General features: G+C 55.6%; 9 protein-coding genes across 9 annotated transcripts; 6 read left to right on the plus strand and 3 right to left on the minus strand.

The window, feature by feature from the left end:
• Positions 1-159: 159 nt before the first annotated feature.
• Positions 160-1,337, plus strand: F5Z01DRAFT_677907 (uncharacterized protein; the record flags this gene model as incomplete). The annotated part of the gene is made up of 2 exons (XM_046265406.1): positions 160-568; positions 625-1,337. The coding sequence occupies 2 exons, from the start codon at positions 160-162 to the stop codon at positions 1,335-1,337; spliced, it is 1,122 nt and encodes a 373-aa protein (XP_046114270.1).
• A 177-nt stretch (positions 1,338-1,514) lies between these two features.
• F5Z01DRAFT_377194 (WD40-repeat-containing domain protein) lies at positions 1,515-3,480 on the plus strand. The gene is made up of 3 exons (XM_046259392.1): positions 1,515-1,916; positions 1,969-3,035; positions 3,104-3,480. The coding sequence occupies exons 1-3, from the start codon at positions 1,692-1,694 to the stop codon at positions 3,354-3,356; spliced, it is 1,545 nt and encodes a 514-aa protein (XP_046114271.1). The 5' UTR covers positions 1,515-1,691; the 3' UTR covers positions 3,357-3,480.
• A 769-nt stretch (positions 3,481-4,249) lies between these two features.
• On the plus strand, positions 4,250-6,243 carry F5Z01DRAFT_377196 (general substrate transporter). The gene is made up of 2 exons (XM_046259393.1): positions 4,250-5,777; positions 5,839-6,243. The coding sequence occupies exons 1-2, from the start codon at positions 4,507-4,509 to the stop codon at positions 6,122-6,124; spliced, it is 1,557 nt and encodes a 518-aa protein (XP_046114272.1). The 5' UTR covers positions 4,250-4,506; the 3' UTR covers positions 6,125-6,243.
• Positions 6,244-6,252: 9 nt separating this feature from the next.
• F5Z01DRAFT_377232 (uncharacterized protein) lies at positions 6,253-8,121 on the minus strand. Its single transcript, XM_046259395.1, has 2 exons — positions 6,609-8,121; positions 6,253-6,556 (listed from the first exon to the last, which is right to left on the minus strand). The coding sequence occupies exon 1, from the start codon at positions 7,959-7,961 to the stop codon at positions 6,609-6,611; it is 1,353 nt and encodes a 450-aa protein (XP_046114273.1). The 5' UTR covers positions 7,962-8,121; the 3' UTR covers positions 6,253-6,556.
• Positions 8,122-10,079: 1,958 nt separating this feature from the next.
• On the minus strand, positions 10,080-11,646 carry F5Z01DRAFT_377228 (uncharacterized protein). Its single transcript, XM_046259394.1, has one exon. The coding sequence runs from the start codon at positions 11,484-11,486 to the stop codon at positions 10,284-10,286; it is 1,203 nt and encodes a 400-aa protein (XP_046114274.1). The 5' UTR covers positions 11,487-11,646; the 3' UTR covers positions 10,080-10,283.
• Positions 11,647-12,816: 1,170 nt separating this feature from the next.
• On the plus strand, positions 12,817-14,245 carry F5Z01DRAFT_377264 (uncharacterized protein). The gene is made up of 2 exons (XM_046259396.1): positions 12,817-12,954; positions 13,026-14,245. Exon 2 carries the CDS (start codon positions 13,149-13,151, stop codon positions 13,962-13,964), a length of 816 nt encoding a protein of 271 aa, XP_046114275.1. The 5' UTR covers positions 12,817-12,954; positions 13,026-13,148; the 3' UTR covers positions 13,965-14,245.
• A 30-nt stretch (positions 14,246-14,275) lies between these two features.
• F5Z01DRAFT_666532 (uncharacterized protein) lies at positions 14,276-17,123 on the minus strand. Its single transcript, XM_046264237.1, has one exon. The coding sequence runs from the start codon at positions 16,647-16,649 to the stop codon at positions 14,526-14,528; it is 2,124 nt and encodes a 707-aa protein (XP_046114276.1). The 5' UTR covers positions 16,650-17,123; the 3' UTR covers positions 14,276-14,525.
• A 1,341-nt stretch (positions 17,124-18,464) lies between these two features.
• Positions 18,465-20,224, plus strand: F5Z01DRAFT_730589 (catalase-like domain-containing protein; the record flags this gene model as incomplete). The annotated part of the gene is made up of 2 exons (XM_046266695.1): positions 18,465-18,975; positions 19,029-20,224. 2 exons carry the CDS (start codon positions 18,465-18,467, stop codon positions 20,222-20,224), a joined length of 1,707 nt encoding a protein of 568 aa, XP_046114277.1.
• Positions 20,225-20,995: 771 nt separating this feature from the next.
• On the plus strand, positions 20,996-23,170 carry F5Z01DRAFT_629750 (uncharacterized protein; the record flags this gene model as incomplete). Its single annotated transcript, XM_046261681.1, has 5 exons — positions 20,996-21,300; positions 21,348-22,046; positions 22,091-22,218; positions 22,275-22,317; positions 22,369-23,170. The coding sequence occupies 5 exons, from the start codon at positions 20,996-20,998 to the stop codon at positions 23,168-23,170; spliced, it is 1,977 nt and encodes a 658-aa protein (XP_046114278.1).
• Between the last annotated feature and the right edge of the window lie 177 nt (positions 23,171-23,347).

The following is a 23,347-nucleotide window of genomic DNA, read 5'->3' on the forward strand; positions in this document are numbered from 1 at the left end:
ATTTGGACGGACTCCAAGCGGGGAATCGTCACCGCAGATTCGCTCCACATTCCCTGCAACGGGAACTTGACACCATCCAGGCCAAGGATTTACACGTCCGCCCGCCATCAGCACCATCGACGGACATTGAAACGCGCCTCGCGCGTCCTTCCCCTCACCATGTTCGGCATCCTGGAAGCAGTCTCCGTCCCGCTCACTGGACTGTACACCACCTACGACGACCTGATTCGCGACTTGAGCGATCGTGCGGCCAAGGATGGGTACAAAATCGTCAAGGCGCGGTCGCATCGCGCCCGCGTCAACGGGACGGAACAGAACTCGAGCGAGATGATCCGATGCGATCTCGTCTGTGATCGCGGCGGGCGCCCGTACAAGTGTCAGGCAACAAAGCACAAGACGACGACGAAGAAGACGAATTGTCCATGGAAGGCAAAGGCGGTTAATCGCAAGACAATGGGAGGTTGGGTCTTGACAGTCGTCTGCGATCAGCACAACCATGAACCGGGGACACCAGAGCCACCGACACCGTCAGCGGCAAGTGACGCAGGGGCCGCACTGGATAATGATGGTAAGTACATAGAGACTGTCGAGGAAGAGTTCCGCAGCTGACAGTGTTCTTTGTAGGCGACGAAGTAGGCCCTCGGGCCGACGTCGACACCTCGGAAGCGATGCTGGCTGCTGGTGTGCCAAACTCTACCATGCGCCTGACAGGCGACACTTTCTCAAGCTTCAAGGCCGAGTACCGCAAGCTGTCGCAACCGGAACGAATCGGTGTGCTCTCACAACTGCAACTGCGCGTTGCCGCGCTATATGCTATACAGAACGAGGAAGTCCAGCGGAACAAGCGACAGGAACAGCAGCGACAACGGCATCAGGAGATTGAAGCAACACGGATGGACCGACACGACGGGAAGAGGCAGAAGCGGCAGCAGGGCACGCCCGTGCAAAGACTGCAAACTGTCGACTCACCTCACCAGCCGCCGACATTACAAAACACGCCAACAATGCAGCATACTCCAACACTGCAACATACGCCCGTTCCAAACGAGCAAATGGCGCCGACTGCACCAATGCACGTCCAGCCGCAACATATGCAACAGCAAATGACTCCAAGCCAGCAGCAGCATGTACAGCACCAAAACCAGCAATTCCATGTCCAGATACCAGACAGTCCTAGTCAGCAGCTCATGTCTATGGGAATGAATCTCGGACTATCGCCGCCGCCGCCGCCGCCGCCCCAGCAGCCATCTACACCATATTCCGGGCCGCCAAAGAAGATGCGCGGAAACCGGACCCCGCAAGCAGGGCAGCAGCCCAGTCCGACTGTTCAGCATTAATACGGCTCAGATAGGCGATGGCCGAATTGCCCGTCCCGGATATGGAGCCTAAGCGATATTTACGACCAATGACGGATAATGTGATTTGATGAGCGTTCCAGGCGGCGTTAGTCTAGCTGGACTAATAATTTGTACAGGGTGCGTGTTGGCGCGGCGAAGCTTGCTAGGAAAGGCCTTAACAAATCTGTGTGGGCTGGCGGCGGAGATCTGATAGCGCGGCTCACCGCCTAAATTTTGGAAATTTTGCCGTTTTCTTGAGGATGGGGGAAAAGAAACCCCACCATGGACGAAGCTGGGATTTCTGAATGATGACAATTCACCCATACTTGATACCCATTTCGTGATTCGACTACCATGGCGACCGTCGTACCGCCCCCGTCCAAGAGACAGAAGCGCGCAGAGCTCGAGCGCAGCCAATTGCAACAGGATGTGACGTTGGCGAACGAGGGCCCTGCTGGCTCCTTCAAAGCCCACTTCATCGACGGCGATGGCAAGCAGATGGCCGATGTGATCGAGGTGCCTCTGAAAGATGCGTCCGAGAAGAACCTGTCGCTTCTGCTCAACACGTTGATGGCTAGGGTGCGTATCCTCCCCGTTCGCGTAAAGTGCGCGCTGACTGACACTGCGCCAGGACAAGGAAGATTTCCTGCCGTACCGCTTCCGCATACACATCCCTGACAGCGAGATCATTGTCGACGAATATCCCACCGACCTAGTCAAGCTTCTCCGCGATCATGGTATCGACAACCCTTTCGAGACGACCGTCACACTCAGCGCCGAGCCGCAGGCCGTGTTCAAAGTGCAAGCCGTGACGCGCATGTCCCATAAAATCCCTGGCCATGGAGAAGCCATCCTCGCGGCCCAGTTCAGTCCCGCGAACAGCAGCAGGTTAGCAACGGGATCTGGCGACAAGACGGCGAGGATCATGGACACAGATACGGGCACGCCCAGGTTCACATTGTCAGGACATACACATTGGGTTCTCTGCGTGGCGTGGTCCCCGGATGGCAAGAGGTTGGCGACGGGCAGCATGGACAAGACTGTACGGTTGTGGGACCCAGAGACGGGGAAACCCATTGGCCAGCCCCTGACAGGCCACGCCAAGTGGGTGACTAACATTGCCTGGGAGCCGTACCATCTTTGGAAGGAAGCGCCTCGACTGGCGAGTGCGAGCAAAGATGGTACTGTCAGAGTGTGGAACGTGGTGACGGGTCGGTCGGAGCACGTCTTGTCCGGGCACAAGAGCAGCGTGAGCTGTGTCAAATGGGGTGGCACGGGGATGATCTACACTGGCAGCCACGACAAGGCTGTGAGGATATGGGATGCGGACAAGGGAGTACTTTTACACACTCTCTCCGCGCACGCACACTGGGTCAACCATTTGGCGCTGTCGTCGGACTTTGCGCTGCGCACAGCGTACTTTGACCACGAGCCGGTGCCTGACTCGGAAGAAGGCAAGAGGGCCAAGGCCAAGGCACGCTTCGAAAAAGCCGTCAGGGTGCAGGGCAAGGTGGCCGAGCGTGTGGTCTCTGCGAGTGACGACTTCACCATGTACCTCTGGGATCCGTCGTCGGGAACCAAGCCTGTCGCTCGCCTGCACGGGCACCAGAAGCAGGTCAACCACGTCACATTTTCCCCAGATGGACTCCTCATCGCCAGTGCGGGCTGGGACAACCACACCAAGATATGGAGCGCCAAGTGAGTTACACTCCGAGGGGTCTTCCCCGGGTCCCCGATGGGTAGAAGCCATACTGACTCGAAGCTAGGGACGGCCGCTTTATCAACACCCTCCGGGGCCATGTCGCCCCCGTCTACCAGTGTGCCTTTTCCGCAGACTCCCGACTCCTAGTGACGGGGTCAAAGGATACGACGCTCAAGGTGTGGTCCATGGCGACGTGTAAGCTGGCAGTGGACCTTCCGGGTCATCAGGACGAGGTGTACGCCGTGGACTGGAGTCCCGATGGTACCAAGGTGGGGAGTGCTGGCAAGGACAAGGCCGTGCGACTCTGGTGCAACTAAGTGCTTGCTACACAGTGGTAGGGGAGGAAGACGAAAAGCAAGAAGGCTCCCGACGGTCAACTCCCGAGTCCGTGGTGGTTCAGCCTGTAGCGATGGGTCTGTCCAGCAATGTAAGAGAAACAGTCGGGAGATCCAGGAGCGAACAAGAGTGGCAGAAAACATTACGCACGAAAAGAAGACGGGGTGATCGGCCCTAGAGTACGTATGCGCGGGCATACGTACTCTTCGAAGACTAATTAGACAAAGAAATGCGCACTAGGCGGTGTTCAGTGCGCGATCGACGTGACACTTTTGGAACGTCCGAGTCATCAACAATTCCGTCGACGAACTGTCCGCAACGTGATTCAGAACGACACTTTCCTCAGCGACAATGCCAACGCCATGCAAACAAGCAAAGGGGAGGAAACACAAGCTTCACTAGCCACCGACCATCGGGCATTTGCCAATGCTTGTCTGCGAAAAACTTCGAGAAGCCATCTTGCATCAGGGGCAATCCAACTACCGTGCCGGCTACCCTTGCGCTAAACCGCGCTCAGCAAAGACCCTGCCGAAATCTCTGCTTAATGCCGCGATCCGCTGGCGAATCGCCCTTGACCATTCCACTCGATAGGGTCACAAGGCCCTTTCGTTGGTGACGTTTCGCCCTGCGAGGCCGGTCACTCGGTCACCCTCCGACTGCCAGACCCACATGGCCGACAGTTCCGGCCCGCTCCCGAGCATGTCTCACCGAGAGTCGTCCGTGCCGGCATCCGAGTCTTATGGACCTGTCGACGACATTGTGTCACGAGAAGAGACGGCCAGAAGGGGGGGCGTGTACTGTACGCGCGCGAGCACGGCGGAGCGTTGGAGAAGACGAAGCCGTCTACGGTCTACCTAGGGTTCGAGTGGGGGATGAGGGTTTAATCGTGTTGCGTGATGCTCATAAGCCCATCCCATGGGGTCTCCGCAGGGGACATCACTAAGCATGAATCGTGAGAGGGTTCACGGTGAAGGCAAGTTGAGTTGTTGAGGAGTGAGCTCCCCACCTCTTCATGGGGTATATGACCAAGAGGGCCACCTTCACAGGTCTTGTCAGCTTCACCCTCTCTCTTTGCTCCCATCCCTTTTCCCTCGAGCGTCTTTCCCTTCGCCAGAGACAGGTCAAGAGACAATGGCACCAAAGTACTTTGGCGTGCAGGGCCGCGTCCTGAGCATCCTCCAGATCGCTCTCATCGTCGCGCCCTCTTTCATCCTCTTCGGATACAACCAGGCAGGCATCGCCGGTCTGATCCACGAGGAGGACTGGCTCAAGACCTTCCCCGAGATCGACACAGTCCACTCAACCGGGGCTGAACAGAGCCGAAAGTCGACCCTTCAGGGCTTCGTCGTCGCCACATTCACCATTGGCGCCTTGATCGGCTCGCTGTCCTGCTCCTACACCGGTGACAAGTTTGGACGACGTAATGTCATCTTCGCAGCCGCCTGCTGCACCCTGATTGGAGAGATCCTCGAGGCGTCGAGCTTCTCCCTTGCGCAGTTCATCGTCGGTCGTGTCATTGTCGGTCTCGGCATCGGTCAGCTCAGCTCCATCGTGCCCGTCTGGCAGTCCGAGACATCGGGCGCCAAGAATCGTGGTCGCCATGTCGTCTTGGACGGCCTCTTCATCTGCGTGGGCTACGTGCTCGAGTCGTGGATCAACCTGGGCTTCTTTGAGTTCCAGCATGGCCCCGTCACCTGGCGTCCCCCCATCGCCATCGCCATCTTCTTCTCCATCATTCTCATGGCGTCCATCTACATGTTCCCCGAGAGCCCCCGCTGGCTGGTCATGAAGAACCGCAGTGATAAGGCCAAGCCCATCGTGGCGGCTCTTCGGGGCATGGAGGTCGACTCGCTGCAGGTCCAGGCGGAAGTGTCCGGCATCGAGCACTCTCTGGAGGAGACGAGCAAGGGCGGCGCGAAGCTGCGCGATGTCCTCCGCATGGGCGACGACAAGCTACTGTATCGCTTCCTGCTGTGTATTTTGTTACAGTTTTTTCAACAAATGAGTGGCTCGAACTTAGTCAGCGTGTACGCCCCCGTCATCTTCCAGGACAACCTCAACATGTCGGCCGAGATGTCCAAGGTGCTCACGGGCGGTGCCCTGACGTGGAAGTTCCTGGCGAGTTTCATCGCCTTTTTCACCATTGACCGCTTTGGCCGACGCGTCGTCTTTATCATCAGCGGCATCGGCATGTCCTGCTGCATGATTGCGCTCGCCGTCGCGACCTCCTTTGACAAGGACAACAAGCCCGCCATGATTGCGGCCGGCTGCTTCATCTACCTCTACAACACGTTTGTGCCGATTGGCTTCCTGGGCGCCAACTTCCTGTACTGCACAGAGGTCGCGCCCATCCGCCTGCGCATGGCCATGTCGTCCATCTCCACCGGTAACCACTGGCTCTGGTACGTGCCCCAGTCTGTCTTCTATTGGTAGAAGAAGGGTGGTATGCTAACAAATCTTTAGGAACTTTGTCGTCGTCATGATAACCCCTGTCGCCATCAACAACATTGGCTACCAGTACTACATTGTCTACGCCGTCATTGCAGCCTGCATCCCCATCTCCGTATTCTTCTTCTACCCCGAGACCATGGGCCGCAACCTCGAGGAGATCGATCTCATGTTCCGCGAGTCACCCTCTGTCTTTGCGACGGTGCGCTTCGCCAAGACCAGGCCCGTTGCCATGCCGCAGGAGTTTATCTCGGAGAAGGCCCAGAAGCCTGACCACGAGGAGGAGGGCATTGAAGCGTGATGTGTTATGGACTAGTTGTTGTTGGAGATATTGCATAGTGTGTGAAATAGACTACAAGGTTTCAGATTACCTCGCTATTGCTACCATCTTTCACATGAGTTTAATCACTTGCAAAGAGCATTTGGGAACGAGTGTATTGAATCATTCCGCTACCTATCAACGCGAGTCCAGCCACCCATACTATTTTGCCGAGCGAACTAGACTAAGCCTTCGCCCGGGCTGTCGATTAGAAAAGAGCAACTGCGCGAGCAGATTTGCCATGCCGATCATTCTTAATGAGAGGCGGCGGGACCCAATGGCCCGCCGTCAGGGGAGAATCCAAAGTTGTATATATGTGCGTATGGGTGGGTGCTGGTTCGCGGAAAGGTGTCCAAACATCCGCAAGCGTATCGCAGTAAAGATTTCTTCGTCAGACTGTACGTTGTGATGTGCCTGCAAGGAGGATTAGAACACCTTTCAATTACATTCCGTGTAGGGGACGTACTTATTGGAGGGTCACGAGGACGTTGCGGGCAGCCAGGCGGATGGCGTCCAAGTCACGCTTGGCCTTCCAGCACGACTGTCCAGGGCGCTCGCACCAGGCCTCAGCCTCAGCATCAGCGTTGGCCTCGGCGTCGCGCTTCCAGCAAGACTGGCCGGGACGCTCGCACCAGGGCTCGGCGTCACGCTTGGCGAACTCGGGGTCGAAGGAGCGGGTGGTCAGGTCGCGGGTCTCCATGGGGCCGGTGGCCTCGAGGACGGCGTCAGCGGCGCGCTTGGCCTTCCAGCAGGACTGGCCGGGACGTTCGCACCAGCGCTTGTCCTCGGTGGCGGCCTGCTCAACGACCTCCTCGCTGGGTGGCTCGGCGCACTGATGATTGTGGGGGTAGAGCTCGCAGAACCTGGGAGCGCAGGCCGGATCGGCTTCACACCAGGGCTCAGCCTCGCGCGTGTCCAAGACGGTGTCGCGAGCAAAGTGGTTCTCGAGGTTGAGGTCGTTGTAGAAGGCGTCGGGGGACTTCTTGGTCAGGGCGACGAGGTGGGCCAGCTCGTCGTTGACGCGCTTGGCGTTGAAAGAAGCGAATCCGGGGAGGTTGCTGACGTCCGCCTCAGGGGAGCGAGCCTCGAGGGCGCCCTCGCCAAAGTGGGCGGCGAAGGCCTCGGCAGCGCGCTTGACCTTCCAGCATGACTGTCCTGGGCGTTCGCACCAGGCCTCGGCATCAGCCTCTCGCTTGGCCTTCCAGCATGACTGTCCAGGACGGTCACACCAGGCGTCAGCATCAGCATCAGCCTCTGCCTCCGCCTCAGCTTCAGGTTCGGCCTCGGCATCGCGCTTCCAGCAGCTCTGGCCGGGGCGCTCGCACCAAGCATCGGCCTCCGCATCAGCCAGCGCCTCCGCGGCGCGCTTGGTCTTCCAGCATGACTGTCCAGGGCGATCACACCAGGCCTCAGCCTCGGCGACACGCTTGGCCTTCCAGCAAGACTGTCCGGGACGCTCGCACCAGGCATTCGCCTCGGCCGCGCGCTTGTGCTTCCAGCACGACTGGCCAGGGCGCTCACACCAGGCGTCGGCCTCGGCGTCCGGCTCAGCGTCACGCTTCCAGCACGACTGTCCGGGGCGTTCGCACCAGGCATCGGCCTCCGCATCGGCGAGAGCCTCAGCAGCACGCTTGACCTTCCAGCATGGCTCGCCGGGACGCTCGCACCAGGCCTCAGCATCGGCAACGCGCTTGGTCTTCCAGCAGGATTGTCCGGGACGCTCGCACCAGGCCTCGGCGTCGGCCTCAGGGGCGGGAGCGGGAGCAGGGGCAGCCCAGACGGCCGCAGCCATGGCTACCATTGCGTAGGTGAACTTCATGATGAAGTCTGTTGGGGGGGTTGTCTCGCAAAGAGTGTTGCGGGTAGGGGTTGTTGTTTGTTTGTTTGAGCGGCACTCGTTGGGTGTGTCACTTGTCGTTATCTTGTCCAAGGTTAGGAAACTCTTGTATGGTGGGAACGAGCCTGGGGGGGCAAAAGAAGATCGAGTCGTTTCGAGGGATGGCGATGCTGGTTTTATAAGAAAGTGGCAAGAAGAACAGAGAAGGCTTCCTGTAGCTGTTCAAGCATGTTGAGAAGCTATTTCGGTGGTGGTGGCCATCAGATCGATGCCCTCTGCAACTCTCTCAAAGCCTTTTGTCGCTATTGAGGGTCGTTCTCAATAGAGGTGCCAGACACCGAACTGAGCCCCTCGCAGGCCGCGACACAGTGAATGAGTTCATCTTGTCTGCTGAAGCTGCAGGTACCAATGGTAAGGCTTGCCATACACACCAGATGAACACGTTCAGGAGGGTCAATATGAGCGCGGACTCGCCCATCAAAGGCAGCGCCCGCATGGTGGCGGCGAAGAGGATGGTTGATCTTTAGACACGGAAAGGGAACAGCCTCTTTGCCGTGTCCTTGAATAACCTTAAGGGATGGCTGATCTCCTTTCTGTGTTTCCCAGGGGCTCGTTAACATAATCCTCAGGACGGTCTCCTGTGCTTTCTGACCATAGGGGAATGCTGTCCAGTCCCGACCTCGAGACATTGCTCACTTGTGGGATCATGGAAAATTGAATCCAAACTCGAAGAACGAACATGCTGCGGACCTGAACCTCGGCCAAGAGCGTAGAGTGGCCCAGTGTGCAAACCAGGCTCTGAGATGTTATTCAGGGTCTATTGACACCCAAAAGGGGAACCGGTCAATAACGCCGCCACCTCCCGCCAGACCGGCCGACTAAGTTAGTCCGTCACTTTATGGTCCCTTATTCAGCGAATCAAGACGATTGGTCCAGCGAATTTCAGAGTATGAACGACCTGGAATGTGACTGCATCGTCTTTGCACGAAGGCCTTTATTCAAAGCTGTGGATGGTCTCGTGGCAGAAGTCGTTGTCGCATGGCGGTGGCCCACGCTTACTGACCGGCCGAAGCTGAGCGATGTCCAAAAAAGTAACCTCCACTGTAGCGTGTGATTCCCACGTTTGCATCGCCCCGATCAAAGCTACGTCTGCGCACCTCTGTCTCTGAAGTGAGATGTAAGTGATCTGGCATGATGGGCCTGCCCCACGGTAAGCCACGTTGCCGAGGGATGCACAAGGGAGGTTCCTTACGGTTGAAAGTGCCATAGCCAGTTCCTGTTCTCTTGAAGGTCTCGCCAATGTGATAGATCTGGATGTGCATGTGGTGATTCGCCCAAAACCCTCCCCGCAAACATCAGTCCGTCGAAGACTAGACTCACGAGTGAGCTCGCGTACTCGTCGTCGAATCGATGATCAATAGTAGGTCCCAGCTCCTTGGGTTATTCAGACCACGAACTTCACCACGGGGGTCCGCCAATGGCTCGCCAAAGCTCTGCGAGGGCTCCCATCACCTCCTTGAACCCCAGAGCGTGTGGCTGCATGAGCGGCCATTCTGCTGATCGGCAAGGGACGCATCCTTGGACGTCACATACTTGGAAACACTAGCGGGATTGCTTCCATTGTGGCCATCTTCGGAGGGGGGCCTCCAAGCAACGCTTCTCCAGTCTCGCTGCTCGTCACATTGAGCTGCACCCGCGTCAATAGACACGGGTAGACTTCCGGCGCATATGGTTACTCTTCAGAGAGACAGTGCGGAGTGTCATCACAAGCTTTCCTTGGATACCCAATGGCCCGTTGGTGGAATCTTTGATGCTCGCTCAACAACACCACTAATAGATCTTGGAGAAGTGAAGGTACGTTGCCTCGAATCGTCTCGATAGATACATTGAAGCCCATAATGATTGATTGCAATTCATGCCCAATGTGGACTGCATACCAGGGGGGCGGGGGCGTAACTTAAGTCGTATATCTGAAGTCCAGACAGGAGTGCTTGTGATCAGCAACCATTCCGCGACGCCATGCTGGCGCTCAGGCCTACGCGGGTGGCAGCAGCTTTTCGAACGACGGGTGGTGGATGATCGAGCAACGCTGTACGGATAGACCTGGCGGTGTGGTTTGCGTGGTGATGGTCGATGACGAGACTGGAAAGAAGGGGCGCCCAGGGCTGCTACAGAACACGTGACCCAAAGCTCAAGCGTTCCTGCGTCGCGTTGCTCCACGCGCCTCCAGCCCCTGCTCTTCCTCCCCTCCTCCCCTGATAGCTACTAGACCTTGCAGCCAACATTGACATTGAGCCAGACTCCTCAACTCCGACCGATTGTCGACGTATCCGCACCCTCGACCTGCCTCGTACTTGGCGTTCCCTCGCACGTGTTTGGGCGTATCGGCGTCTCGCCACGAGCCGCATCCATCTCCGACCTGTTCTGCATCTCGACCATCATCTCCGTCGGCAACACGACGCCTGACCCTCCACTTGTATCGTTCTGCGAATGCCGTTCCACGTCTTCCTGACTCTCATTCCCGCTCGACGCGTAGGCGTTGTACATGGTGTCCCGACGACCTTGGTATACATGCTCCCGCGGTGTCATGTTGGCGCCCGCCTGGGAGCTTCCTCCGCTGTGCTTATGGTGCGCCCTGCCATTCGTTGACCAGTCCGGGCTTCTCCATGAGCTGTCAGCCACCCCATCGGCCCCGCTTGGGTTCGAGCTCGACTCTCGGCATCCCGTGGCCATCTCCTTCAGCCTGTTCAATATGGGGAACTCTATCTTCAGCTTGACGCTGTACACCAGGCCCTTCCACGACGTCTGCAACGCGTAGCGGTTCGCGTACTCGAGCCCGAGGATTGTGCAGTCGAGAAGGATGATGATGACGTTGATTGTGATCAGGTACAGCATGAGCCGCCTCGAACGCTTGCGGTTTTGCTGCTGTAGCTCCGACTGCAGCCGCGCCATCTTGATGGTCTCCATGATGTAAAAGGACGAGATGATGAGCTCCTGGAGGAAGAAGACGGTGACTTGGATCTTCTCGTACACGCTGTAGACACTGACGAATGCCGCGTAGTCGTCCGAGTTGGCGCCGTACGCCATGGTGGCAGTGGGAATGTGCATGGTGATGGCGTTGAAGATGATCATGTATAGGATCCACCGCAGCTTGTCGGAGTCGCGCAACACAAGATGCAGCCGTGAGTACAGGACCATGGACTGGCCCGTGACCATGGCCATCCAACCGAGGACGATGAACGTCACATAGATGTAGGGGCTCGGATGGTGCGGGTTCGACTTGGTTTTGAGGATGAATCCAACTGCGTACAGGAGGATGCCGTACGTCGCGACGATGAACGACCAAAAGTACAGCCCCGAGTGTCGCTTGAAGTACCCCCAGATGATAAACGTCAGCTCGATCGTGTTGTAGATGGCGATGCAGTCAAAGACAATGACTATGTAGCCAAGAGCGCCTTCAACGGGTGGCCCGTTGACGACCCCTTTGTCGCCCTTGGGTGCCTGCATCACGCTCTAGAAGGGCGAGGACACCTGCGCAGTGGATGGGCGTGTTGGTGAGTCGGGTTCATCGTCAGTCCGCCATGGGCGCAACACAAATCTGGATGGTGCGGACGGTTGGTTCTATCGAGGCCATTTGCGAAGCTGGCTCGGATTGTCGCGGACTGGCATGGGATGCCATCCCCCGATTCCTTCAGTCCACGAAAACAGACCTTTTCTCGCGAACAGGTACCCGCAAACGCTGATGACGAGTGCGAGCTAATTGACAAATTGCTCACCAGAAGCCCGTCATTCGTTCTGTTTCCGCAGGCGAATCACACCGGCGGGTGATCAGTGAATACTGATCAGACAGCTAATTACCCCCAAATACCTGCGTGAGCTATCCCATTCTGGGCCCCCCAGGGCGATTGCCGCCCCGCTCATTGGCAAATTTCTTGCATAAAAACGGCTTGACTCGCGTGGCCAGCCAGCTAGGTTCAGAGCTATTGTGTAGATCATGACTTTGGGGTGTCGTGGTTGGCCCAGTTGGAGACAGCTGTGGGAGGACGGCTGCCACATCCGAGAGCCGGCTACCCGCCCCCATGGGCCAGACCGATCCATGTGCCACTATTCAGTGTCGACGACTCAACAGGCGGGATCTCGACTCTTGTGGCATTTGTCTTGGTTCTGAACGGCCGCTGACAGCCATCTAGATCCAGTCCCACGTGTCATCAACAGCCGAGATAAGGTCGGCAATCCCGCGACTTCACCTGGCTCGACACGCTGCCTCGAGTGCTGAGGCGGGCCGATCATGCTAGAAGTGTTCGGCAGTGTACCTTACCGTACCTTACGCATCGTATGACCAAGCCTCTTAGCGTGGCATGCAAACGCCTTGTTCTCGTGTTCGCGTTCCTTCTCCCGCTGTGCGATGGGCAAGCAGCGCGTTCACTGTTGCCGTCGCGAGTCTAGCCAGAACGTATTCGATCATGGCTTTGGCTACGTTGTTCACGATATCTGAATGCTTACCACACAGCCAAGAACATGACGGTATGCAGTTGATTCACTTTGCAAAGAACAACAACCAACATTGCAGGCTGAGAACAGCCAGCTCGCGCAGAATATTTATATCTACGATGCAACGTCGGTTCTACGATTCTTCTCCTCTCATTATCCACCTCTGATTATTTATTCTCGAGCCAAGACTCTTCTCAGCAGCCCACCCTAGTTGCATCGTTTTCCGGCAGACTTCGATCAAAATGGCATCAGCTCAGGAGCATGATGGCCAGGTGACTCTCGGAGTTGAGCTCGAGTTTCTTGCGACTCTGCCCTGGTCCCAGGAGGATGTGGAAAATCCCAGAGGAGAAGGTTCTATGGAACGAGACACATGCTCGCCATGCGCTGAGCCAAGATTTGGCCAAAGCCGGGCTTCCTACACTCACCGTCTGTCGCCATTCGGTCGACAAGGCCGAGAAATGCTGCGTCTGCCAGCACAACAAAAGTAAGTATTCACAGCAAGGCGATCGCCAGGTCGGCTTTTATCTGCCACAGGGTACTAACATCGACCCGCAGGATGCATCAGAGACGACGTTCAACACTGTGGATGAAGAAATTCTCGGAGTCCGCGCCTTTGGCGACCATGAAAAAGTCTGTCATGGTTTGGAGATAGCGAGTGCTGTCTTCACTTCGCAGACCATGGCCGACATCCTGCCTGTGTTCGACGTGATCAACGCCACGGACCATGTCATCAACGACAGCTGCGGCATGCACATCCATGCTGGCTTTACGGATGGTCTATCCCATATAGAGGCCAAGAAAATTATCACCGTGGTTGCCTTGGTTGAAGGCTGCTTCATTAGGCAGATTCTGCCGGCTGATCGTCTTGAATCGCTGTTCATCGACCCAATTTCCACCGAGTCCAATCTGAGCACCGAAGCGCACCGTGCAGCCTTGTTTGAGGCTGCACAGTCTGCTTCACAAACTTTACTTCCCGTGACGGACAAGATGCGAGCTCACCTGCCGCGTAGTGTGCTTGAGATGCGAAAGCGAGGATGGAACAAGACCACTGGCCACCTTCAACTCAAGAACCTGATCAAGACCATCTGGCACACGAACAACATGTACGAGCTTGCTCGCGGTATCCTCATCAAAGGCGGCAATATGCGCGGCGGTGCTGCCATTTGTCTCCGTCTGCCACACAACTTGAAGAGGGTGAGCCTGCGCAACCCCCTTCGGGATGATCTTCCAGTCAAGACCCCGTCGTCGATTGAGTTTCGCTACCCGCCCATGAAGGCCGACAAAGACCACTTCAAGCTGTGGATTGAACTCGCCAAGACAATCATGAATTTCGGTAAGATGACTGACACGGTCTACTCTCAACGACTTGACCGTCTTGTTGGTGTTCTGAATGGATGTTCTGCTATTGGGCAGACATGGACGCTTGTTCTCATTGAGCTTGGCCTAGGCGAGCGAGTCGAGGCTTGGAAGGCACACAAGCGCGGCGATCATTAGAGTGCGCAGTTTTCAATATGTCATGTTTCTCACGGTAAGATAGAGGTAGGTTGCCAGTATTGTCGCGATTTCATTTCTTGCTAGGTTCGTATGACTCTCAATCAAGACTGACTAAAACAGACCAGTTGCCAACCAGTATCCGTCCTAAGCCACAAAGTACAGGAAAACATTTTCATATCCTCGACACCCATCTTGGGGGTCGTATCTCGTTTTCTCTCAGTGTTCCAGTTCCCATCCTTCTCGTTGTCAAGATAGACAGACATGCCAAGTTCTTCATAGACAACGCAATGCAATCAAATCATCTGCCGGCACTCATCGGTGCGTACATTTCCTCATCTTCCTGGTAGTAAACTGAAGACACACAAGGTTCTTCATAGACAACGCAATGCAATCAAGTCGTCTCCTGGCACGCATCGTTGCGTACACTCTCTCATCTTTCTCAAAGCAAACTGAAAACACAAAGTCAGGCGTGCAAGAACGAACCAAGGAAATTTCCATAAGACAAAGCCAGAACATGTTCTTGCTCAAATGACAGAAAATGCGGTAATGCTTGCGCCAGCATTAGGCGCCGTTCGTGGCGGCAGCGGCCAGTTTGTCAGCCTTGCGTCGCTGCCTCTCCGCCTTCCTCTCGGCCTTGGTGCTCGCGGGGCTGGGATGAAGAGTGCCACGTGCTGGGCTCTTGACGTATGAACCAGCCTCCATTGTCTCCGGTATAGAGGCAGCAGTCTCCGTGATGGTCTGGGAGGCAGAAGCCTCAGACAGGTCGTCAGTCTTGTTGTGCTTGTTCTTCTTCTTTTTCTTCTGCTTCTTCTCCGTCTTGACCTTGACCGGCGGCTCTGAATCGTTGGCGTACAGCCTGAAGTCTCCGCCATTTTCGTCGGCCGTGTGGTAGTTCGGAGAGGACGGGGGGAGTTCGATGTCGGCTGCGCTGTTGTCGGTTGACTTCGGTGTCGCTGCGCGGTTGGCCTTGCCTCGATGCAACGTTGGGGACGAGTCGTACTCGGCGTCCGACTCAGGCTGGCACAGATCAGACAAGCTCAGGCTTCGGAGCTGCTTTTTCTCGATCTCGCCGCCACTGGCATTGACATGGGCAGCTTCGATGAGCTCGTCAAGCGATGGCAGATCATTATCCTCAGCCTCAGCGTTGCCATCCTGTTCAGTGTCGGCCTGCTCAATGAGGCGGACTTCCTCTTCGGATTCGTCAGCAGAGTCTTCTTCATTGGCAGCATCGACCATGTCGGTGTCAGCCAGTTCAGGCGAGAACAGCGGTCCAGGTGCCTCAAGATCCGTTTCCTCTGGGATCAGCACGGTCATCAACTGGTGTGGCTCGTCATGCTCCGTGTCATCGATGCCCATGTCAGTAAAGCTGGGGGGCGACAGTGCATTCGAAATCTCCCGACCGCGGCGAGACTTCTTCAGATCCTTGGCCAGCTTGCGTCGAGCGCGGAAGAGAGAGCTGAGGCGGCGTCCGGATCGCGTCTTCATCATCTTGCGAATCTTTTGATCGACCTCGCCAATCAGGAAGCGGCGGGCAATCATCTTGTGCTGCTGATAGATCTCCTTGGCAGTGCGTCGCTGGGGAGTGGGCTCTGTCTCAATGCTCTCCTGGGGCTCGGTAGAGGCTTGTACGAGCTCGACCTGGCCCTCCTGAGCGGTGTCAGAGTCAACTTCGACCTTCACCTCTTCTTTCCTCTCGGGCTTCTTCATCTCGGCTTCAGTAATCTCCTCCAAGTCGGAATCAGAGCTCTCCGAGGCCGACGAGATCTCCTGGTAATCGAGCTCGTGGCGGGGACTCTCCTTCAACTTCTTGAGGTTCGCCTGGCGCTGGTCGGTGTCGTCCAGCTCAAGTGGGCGCTTTGGGGACGATCCCAGTGGCGGCTGAGACTTTGATCGTTGCGAGAGACTTGGTGTGGTCTTGATGACGGACTGAGCAAAGTTGAGCTTTCGTACGACAGGGTCTGGCGTCTTCTTGGCCTGAGAGCTCGCGGTGCCAGTGAGCGCATTCACCGTTGGCTTCTGAGCGCCAAATACGGGAATGGGAACAGGAGTTTCAGCTCGCTTCCTGTCTTGGGCAGCAGCGACAATCTCCCCCGCGCATGCGCGATTGATGGGCGACCTGGGGTCTTGCAAGGGGTTGAATCGAACATGCTTCATGTCCTTTGGAGTGGCGGTCTGAGGCATGGGAACGGGACTCTTCTGTGCGGCAGACGCTGGTGGTGAGACTTCCATGACTTCGTCGCTTCCCTGGTTGTTACTGCTCGATGCGATGACGCCGTTTGTTGGCTGCGCCGTCTTCTTGCCGCGGGACTTGAGCCAGCGGTCGTTGGCGAACCGTATGTTGGTGTGGCGGTCCATCAGCTCTTTGCAAGGGGCAAAGTTCTCCAGCTTCTCAACATCCCAGACGCAGCGAGCGATGCTCAGCGCGATGGGGGAGGTTTGTTCTTTCAACCACCTGCCGAGAGTGGAAGACGATGGCGTGATGTTGGTTTCGCTCTTGCTTTGCATCTTGAGGAAGCCTTCACGGCAAACAATCTTTTCTTTGTCGTTGAGAACATCCCAGTGGGTTTGCATCCACTGCTGGGCTTCTTTACTCTTGCCAAGCCAAAATGAGGAGGTCTTCGGCTTGTACATCCAATCCTTTGGTTCAGCTGGCTCGACCAAGGCGGCGTGGCCTGGTGAAGACATGATTGACAGGGTGGAAAGCTCTGTCAAGGTTGGTTGAATGAATTTTGTGCAATGTGGCTTGCGAGTTACTTGCAGTGAGGCAGCAACAGGTGTGTGTTGGAGTGAGTTTGTGTTTGTTGCAGATGCTTGCTCACAACCAAGACTGCTTGACCAGCAAGCGCGCGTGGTGTGCTTGAATAGCAACGAAAGGAATAAAGGCACCTTCGAGCTCGGATTCGAGCGGAGATGATGAAAGTACCGGGTTGTAGAGAAATGAGTACTAGTATGTGATGGATAATGTGGGCAGAGTGAGTGTTCACGAAATGGTTTGAAGAAGGAAAGAGAAGTGACGGGGGAGGACGAAGGAAAGGGTGGGATGGATAGTCACATTTCACTCAAGCAGTCTCTCTCAAAAGTGAAGCCGTTCTGATCTTGCGTTGACAAACTTCCATTCATTTCTATTCCTAACCTTGCGATCATCCCAACTTGGCGTGGTGACCGCTGTTTACAGCGACTGGACCTCCGGCACTAAGGTTGACAGCTGTGTGAATTACACAGGGGCTGGAACCCCGAAGGCCTTTAGGCTTCAGTGTTGCCTCCCCTCGAGTGCTGCATATTAGTGAAGATGGGATTGATTTGACAGGGCCCTCGTGCCCACGTGAGTACTACACGTATCTATCAGACACCATACGTAATGGCACCAAGCCTGGGCCTAGGCCATAGTGAAGCGACACCTCAATGCGGGATGAGAGGCTGGGGCCTCAAAACTCTCCACTACATGGGCACCATGGCGTCCGGCATTGTGTGGTCTGAAGAGAATTAACAGCTATTGACATGAGCGGAACAATAATAAGTTCAAAGGGCAGCATGCCCCGGAGCCCCTGGTCTTGAGCGCCCACGTGCTACACAAAGTCTTCCATTAAGTTTGCAAGTGGCCAAATTAATCAGACTACAATGCCACGGCCTGAGTTCCAATTAGCACCTAGTCTATCTCTGAAAAGCATGCCCTATTTACTTCTAGCAGTAGTGAGAGCCTCCTAAGTCTATAGTACCACTACTAGACATGTGTTCGGCTTAAGATTTAATCCAATTTAATGGAATGGGGCTAACCGCCCTTCTATCTCAACTGTACCACTGCCCCGGCTGGTCAGGATCATTTTATTAGCGATTTCAATACCGTGTTACTCTTTAATAGCTCCCTTTAGTAACTACAAGCGGCCCTAGGCTCTGGCGCACCCCTAGGCTGTATCCAAACACAATAGGTGCATACTAGCACCTCTATCTAGGTACTTTTAGAACAATCTTCATCAGCAATCAGTTATTCACGCTAGCAATTCCAGAACCTTTCCGCGCTTTGCAATAGTAAATCATTTCTGCTGTCTCTATGGCTGAACAATTTTGTGGAACTATGTAGACAGCAAGAACCCATTAAGACACGAACCAAACAGTAGGAGCCGAGCGCCGCCAATCCCAAAACGTTAAGACTAAGGTCGGCATAATGTTGATGGCCGTTCGGGTTTTCGATATCCTAATTAATCAGGCCTGAGGACAGGCTTTAGAGAAACCATGACCTAGAGGCATTGAATAGTGGACGCGCTAAGCCCAATGTCTCACACTAGAAACGTCCGCGTCATGGATAGCCGTTACGTCAGAATCGAGATCATACTCCCACGCATACTGCAGGCAACATCTATGTGACCAAGGCCCAGTCGATAATTAATGGGTGTCAGATCACACCAGTCGGGCAATTTATATATGGCCGCATGAACCACACTCCCATGTTCTCAAAAGTCATTGCTTGTTACTTTCCATCCACCTATCTCTCACAGCTTCACCATGGCGCCCGCAGCAGTTGACTCTTCCTTCAAGGCCCACGTTGCCGAAAGGTTTTGCACCTACGAAGCCGACCGAAAAGCCACATCCAAAGAGTGCGTCTACACTACTTCCAACGGTGTTCCCGTACCCCATCCGTACGAAGCTCAGCGCCTGGGCAACGGGCCCCTCCTGCTACAGGATTTCCATCTAGTTGATCTCCTCTCGCACTTTGACCGTGAGCGTATTCCCGAGCGCGTTGTCCATGCCAAAGGCAGCGGTGCGCACGGTGAGTTCGTCGTGACGGACCCATGTCCTGACCTGTGTCTGGCCGATTTGTTCCAGGAAAAGGGCAACAAATGCTCCATCACTGTCAGATTCTCGACTGTCGGCGGCGAGAGTGGCTCGCATGATCTGGCGCGAGACCCACGAGGATTCTCTGTCAAGTTCAGGACCAATGAGGGCAACTGGGATATGGTGGCCAATAACACACCTGTTTTCTTCCTGAGAGACCCTGCCAAGTTCCCCTTTTTCAGTGAGTTCCTGTGATCAATTCCTGGAGTGTCGATCATATGGCTAATATCGTAGTTCACACTCAAAAGCGTGACCCGGCCACTCACCTCACCCATGCTGACGACTCGACACACTTCTGGGAGTACTTCTCGCAGAATCCCGAGTCCATCCATCAGGTCATGGTCCTTTTCGGCGATCGCGGCATTCCCAAGGGATATCGCTTCATGAACGGGTACTCCGGTCACACGATGAAGCTTGTCAACAAGGATGGCGATTGGGTCTATTGTCAGTTCCACATGAAATCGATGCAGGGCATCCAGTTCTTCACGCAAGAGGAGTCTGCCAATTACTCGCCCGATTACTCGCAGAAGGACCTCTACGAGGCAATTCAAAAGGGTGACTACCCCAAGTGGACACTGGAAGTGCAGACCATGACCCCCAAGCAAGCGGAGGAGCTGTGGGAGACGCAAAAGATCAATGTCTTTGACCTGACGCACATTTGGCCGCAAGGACAGTTCCCTCGTCGCAAGATCGGCGAATTTACCCTCAACGAGAACGCAATCAATTACTTTGCCGAGGTTGAGCAAGCCGCATTTAATCCAGCTCACATGGTCCCTGGCATCGAGCCCTCAGCTGATCCGGTGCTCCAGTCAAGACTGTTCTCGTACCCTGATACTCATCGCCACCGCATCGGCGTCAATTATCAGCAGCTTCCCGTGAATGCGCCGCGAACCGCCTATATGCACGCAAACTTCCAGAGGGACGGTTCCATGGCCTTCTTCAATCAAGGAGCCAGGCCCAATTACCTGTCCTCCATCGATCCAGTTCTGTTCGAGCCCCGGGCCGTTGACCTGGACAAGACGCATGGACACTTTACGGGCGAGGCTGTGACGTTCCTCAGCCAGATCCGGCCCGAGGACTTCAACGCCCCTCGCGCGCTGTGGCAGAAAGTGTTCGACGAGCCGGCGCGGGAGCGATTCATCAACAATGTGTCGGGCAAGATGGCCTCGTGCCCGGACAAGGAGATCCTCAAGCGCCAGATTGCCATCTTCCGCGAAGTCGACGATGACATTGCCAAAAGGCTGGAGAAGGCGACCGGCATCCAAGGCTACGACGGTATCAAGAATATGCAGTTTAACGGTACGCACAATGGCATGGCGACGGATGACAAGGTGAAGCATGCCAACGGCATCAACGTCAGCAAGTGCACAAGCATGACGGAGGATAATGGAGCGCCGCGCATGGGAATGCACAATTTGGGTGGAAATTGAGGAAACATGTATTAACGACTATAGGACAATGAAGTACATGCAGTTGTCCAAGATAAAATAACGATATGTTCAAGCTTATTTCAACAAACAAATGACATAAAGTACAAAGCCATTTGCGAAACTGCCTGACCCTAAATGTGGTTTGCAAGGGAAGGCAACGAGCAAACAAATCAACTATGCCAAGAGCCTAGATCGAATAACTTTGTTAACCTTTTAGAGCTCACGCATTCTGCTGGAATCATTTTTGGCAATCTCAGGACCAATTGTGTTGAGTTTCAATCAAGGGGTCGGTCACACTTGTCGGGGTTTCTAGGGTAGGTAAATTATTTCGCATAGTTATTCACAAGTCGCAGCTTGCTTTGTCTTCATGTAACCTGCATCATCGTATCAATCCAGCCTGTGCTTGCAGGGAGCAAACCATGTCCAATCCTTTTCCTTGGACTAAGGCAGCGTTATGCATGCAAGCCTAACTGAAGGGCTTCCTCTTTCGTCGCGGAAGATGAAAATGACCACCAGCACGAAGAACTGGCGCCGGAAAGTCGGGGACTTGGCCTAAACCCCCGCAGACGCGAGCTTGGCATCTCTGACAGATCCATCCTAGACCTCGACAGCTGCATATCCTGGGGGAGGAGACCCCGATTATGCGCCTCCCACGATGCGCCCGACACGAAAGCCCTGCGATCCTTGCGCAGTGAGACGAACGGTGACCTCGACTCTCAGGTGTCGCTGACATTCGCCAGCAACATGGGAGCAGACCACAGCAACGGCAATATGGTCGACAATGGCGGTCCCGCCAGCGGCCTGTCGCGAACGGGGGCTGTTCCCCAGCAGCAGCAACCCAAGCCTCCAGAGGCAAGCAACACCAAGAAGCGCAAGGTGAGTGAGGATGCGACAAATGCGACGACGGCACGGAACGATCTGTCAGCGCCGCCGCCACCCATCCACACGCGAACCATGGCAGCTTGTGATGCGTGTCGGGTGAGCAAGACGCGATGCGATGCTGCCAGGCCCGTGTGCGCAAAGTGTCTCAAGCGTGGCCGCAATTGCGTGTATCCAGACCGAGACCCAACATCCATGTACGTCGCCCGCCAAGAGAACCTCAGCGGTGCTAACTGTACGTCAGGTTCGAGACATGGGGCAAGAAGATCCTGAGTGCTTTGGAGAATCAAAGCCAGTTACTCTCTGAGGTCGCCCAGAGCACAGCACACAACATTCACCTCCAGCAGCACCACCAACACCACCACCAACAGCAATCACCCCAATCATCACACCACCCACCAGCCCTAGATGACGATGACCCGGAGAACATGTCTCGGAAAGACGTCCCCTGGACACCCATCACCGGATCAGACAAGATCCTGAACTGGATCGTATTTCCAAGAGAAAGACCGGCGCAGACACTGCCGCCATCAGCATTCGTCGCCAAGCCTAATCACTGGGCACTGGAAACAGCGAGCCCCTCAGTCGCGCGCATATACGAGCTTCGCGACATCTTCTTCTCCCAGGTGGAACCCAAATGTCCGCTCGTGGATGTCGAAGACCTGGATGCCTACATTGCTGAGGTGATTGAGCATGGCTTCGCATGGACTTCGTCGTCCTGCCTCGTCCTCATCGTGTTCGCTCTCGCCGCTATTTGGGGCCACTACCCCGATGATGAGCGGCGTTTGGTGGTATCGAACAGTGCAGCCGAGAGATACACGGCTGCTGTACCGGAGCATCGAATTCGGGAATCGTCCATCTATCTCGGCATGGCCCAGAGGCGCTTGTCAGCCGCATCGCAGGACGAGTCGCTCGTCGGAGCACTGTGTTATTTGCTTTACGGGTAGGTCAATTTTGGTTCGATCTAAACCGTCAGCTGATCGTCAGAAATTGGCTCCAGTACAACTTCGAACCTATCCAGGCTTGGAAGATGTTCCGCACCGCGTCGACGTTGTGGGAAACATACAACCTGAAATGTGCGCATGGGAGAGTGCAGAAGCCAAAACGAGAGGCGAGTACGTCAGCCCTGCCAATATTACAAACCTGGATGGATTGTTAATGGAACATATAGGTCTTGAAGCACGATGTTACTGGACCTGCCTGAAATCCGAGTAGTGAGTGCTGAGGCATCAGCGTCAAGGTCGTTCAACAGCTGACAGGGGCAGCGAAATGCGTTACGAAATACCCGATCTACCCCCATGCTCTCTACAAGAGTCGCCGTCGATCCCTTTCTCCAGCTCGCCGTTCAGCGAGGGCGTCCCCAATGGCTCCGACCACCTCCTCCACAACGACTCTCCTGGGAGTGGCTACAGCGTCAACTTCACACCATCTTCTCACTACTACTTCCTTGCCGAAATATCCCTTCGACGGCTACTGAACAGGGCGCGCCACGCCGCCACCATGCTCTCCCCGAACATAGACTCCATCACCGCCGCACGTGTAGCCGACATCATGCATCAGCTCGAGGGACAGCTCCAGAAATGGCTAGAATGCCTCCCTCCCGCATTGCGCTTCAACGTGCCGCCCGACTCATGGCCGGCGCCGGACGAGCCAGAGCTGGTCAAGCTCATGCGAGAGCGGTATGTCGAGGTTCGCGAGCTGCTGTATCGGGTGTTTCTGTACATCTGCCTGCATGGAGGGACCCGCCTTACCCATGCCCAAGCCAAGATGTATGGCGCAAAGGCGTCAGCTGGTCTGCGGCTCAGCATATACCGAATCAACACCGAAAGGCCGTTCTATCGCCATGCCGGGTCGTGGATTGCATGCAGAGTCCGTTTCAACCAGGCCCTGTGTCTGTTGGCGGCGGTCAGAGGCTTGGAGATGGCGATCGAGTCGGCCGCATATGTTGCAGTGCCTCCCACGTGGCGCGAGTGCGTGTGCATGGTGCGCGACCGGCTCGAGACGTGGAGTGATCAAGGTGGCGGCGTTGGGGAGCTCGCTTTGCTGCTGGGGTGGCTGTTGAAGTAGGAGAATACTGGACAGGGGGTCAATGAGGGGCCGCTGCCTAGCCATGGCTTTTGATCTCATGACTTTGGTGAGTATGCAGGGGAGTCTCGGTTTATGGACCGACGTCGGACCATGGATGACTTGTGGTGACAGAAGTACCCTCGGCGCATCACGAGACATGGCCTGAGGTGCTGGGAC

This window comes from Emericellopsis atlantica (assembly GCF_019669845.1).
Source record: "Emericellopsis atlantica unplaced genomic scaffold F5Z01scaffold_38, whole genome shotgun sequence".
NCBI classification, from domain to species: Eukaryota; Fungi; Ascomycota; class Sordariomycetes; order Hypocreales; family Bionectriaceae; genus Emericellopsis; species Emericellopsis atlantica.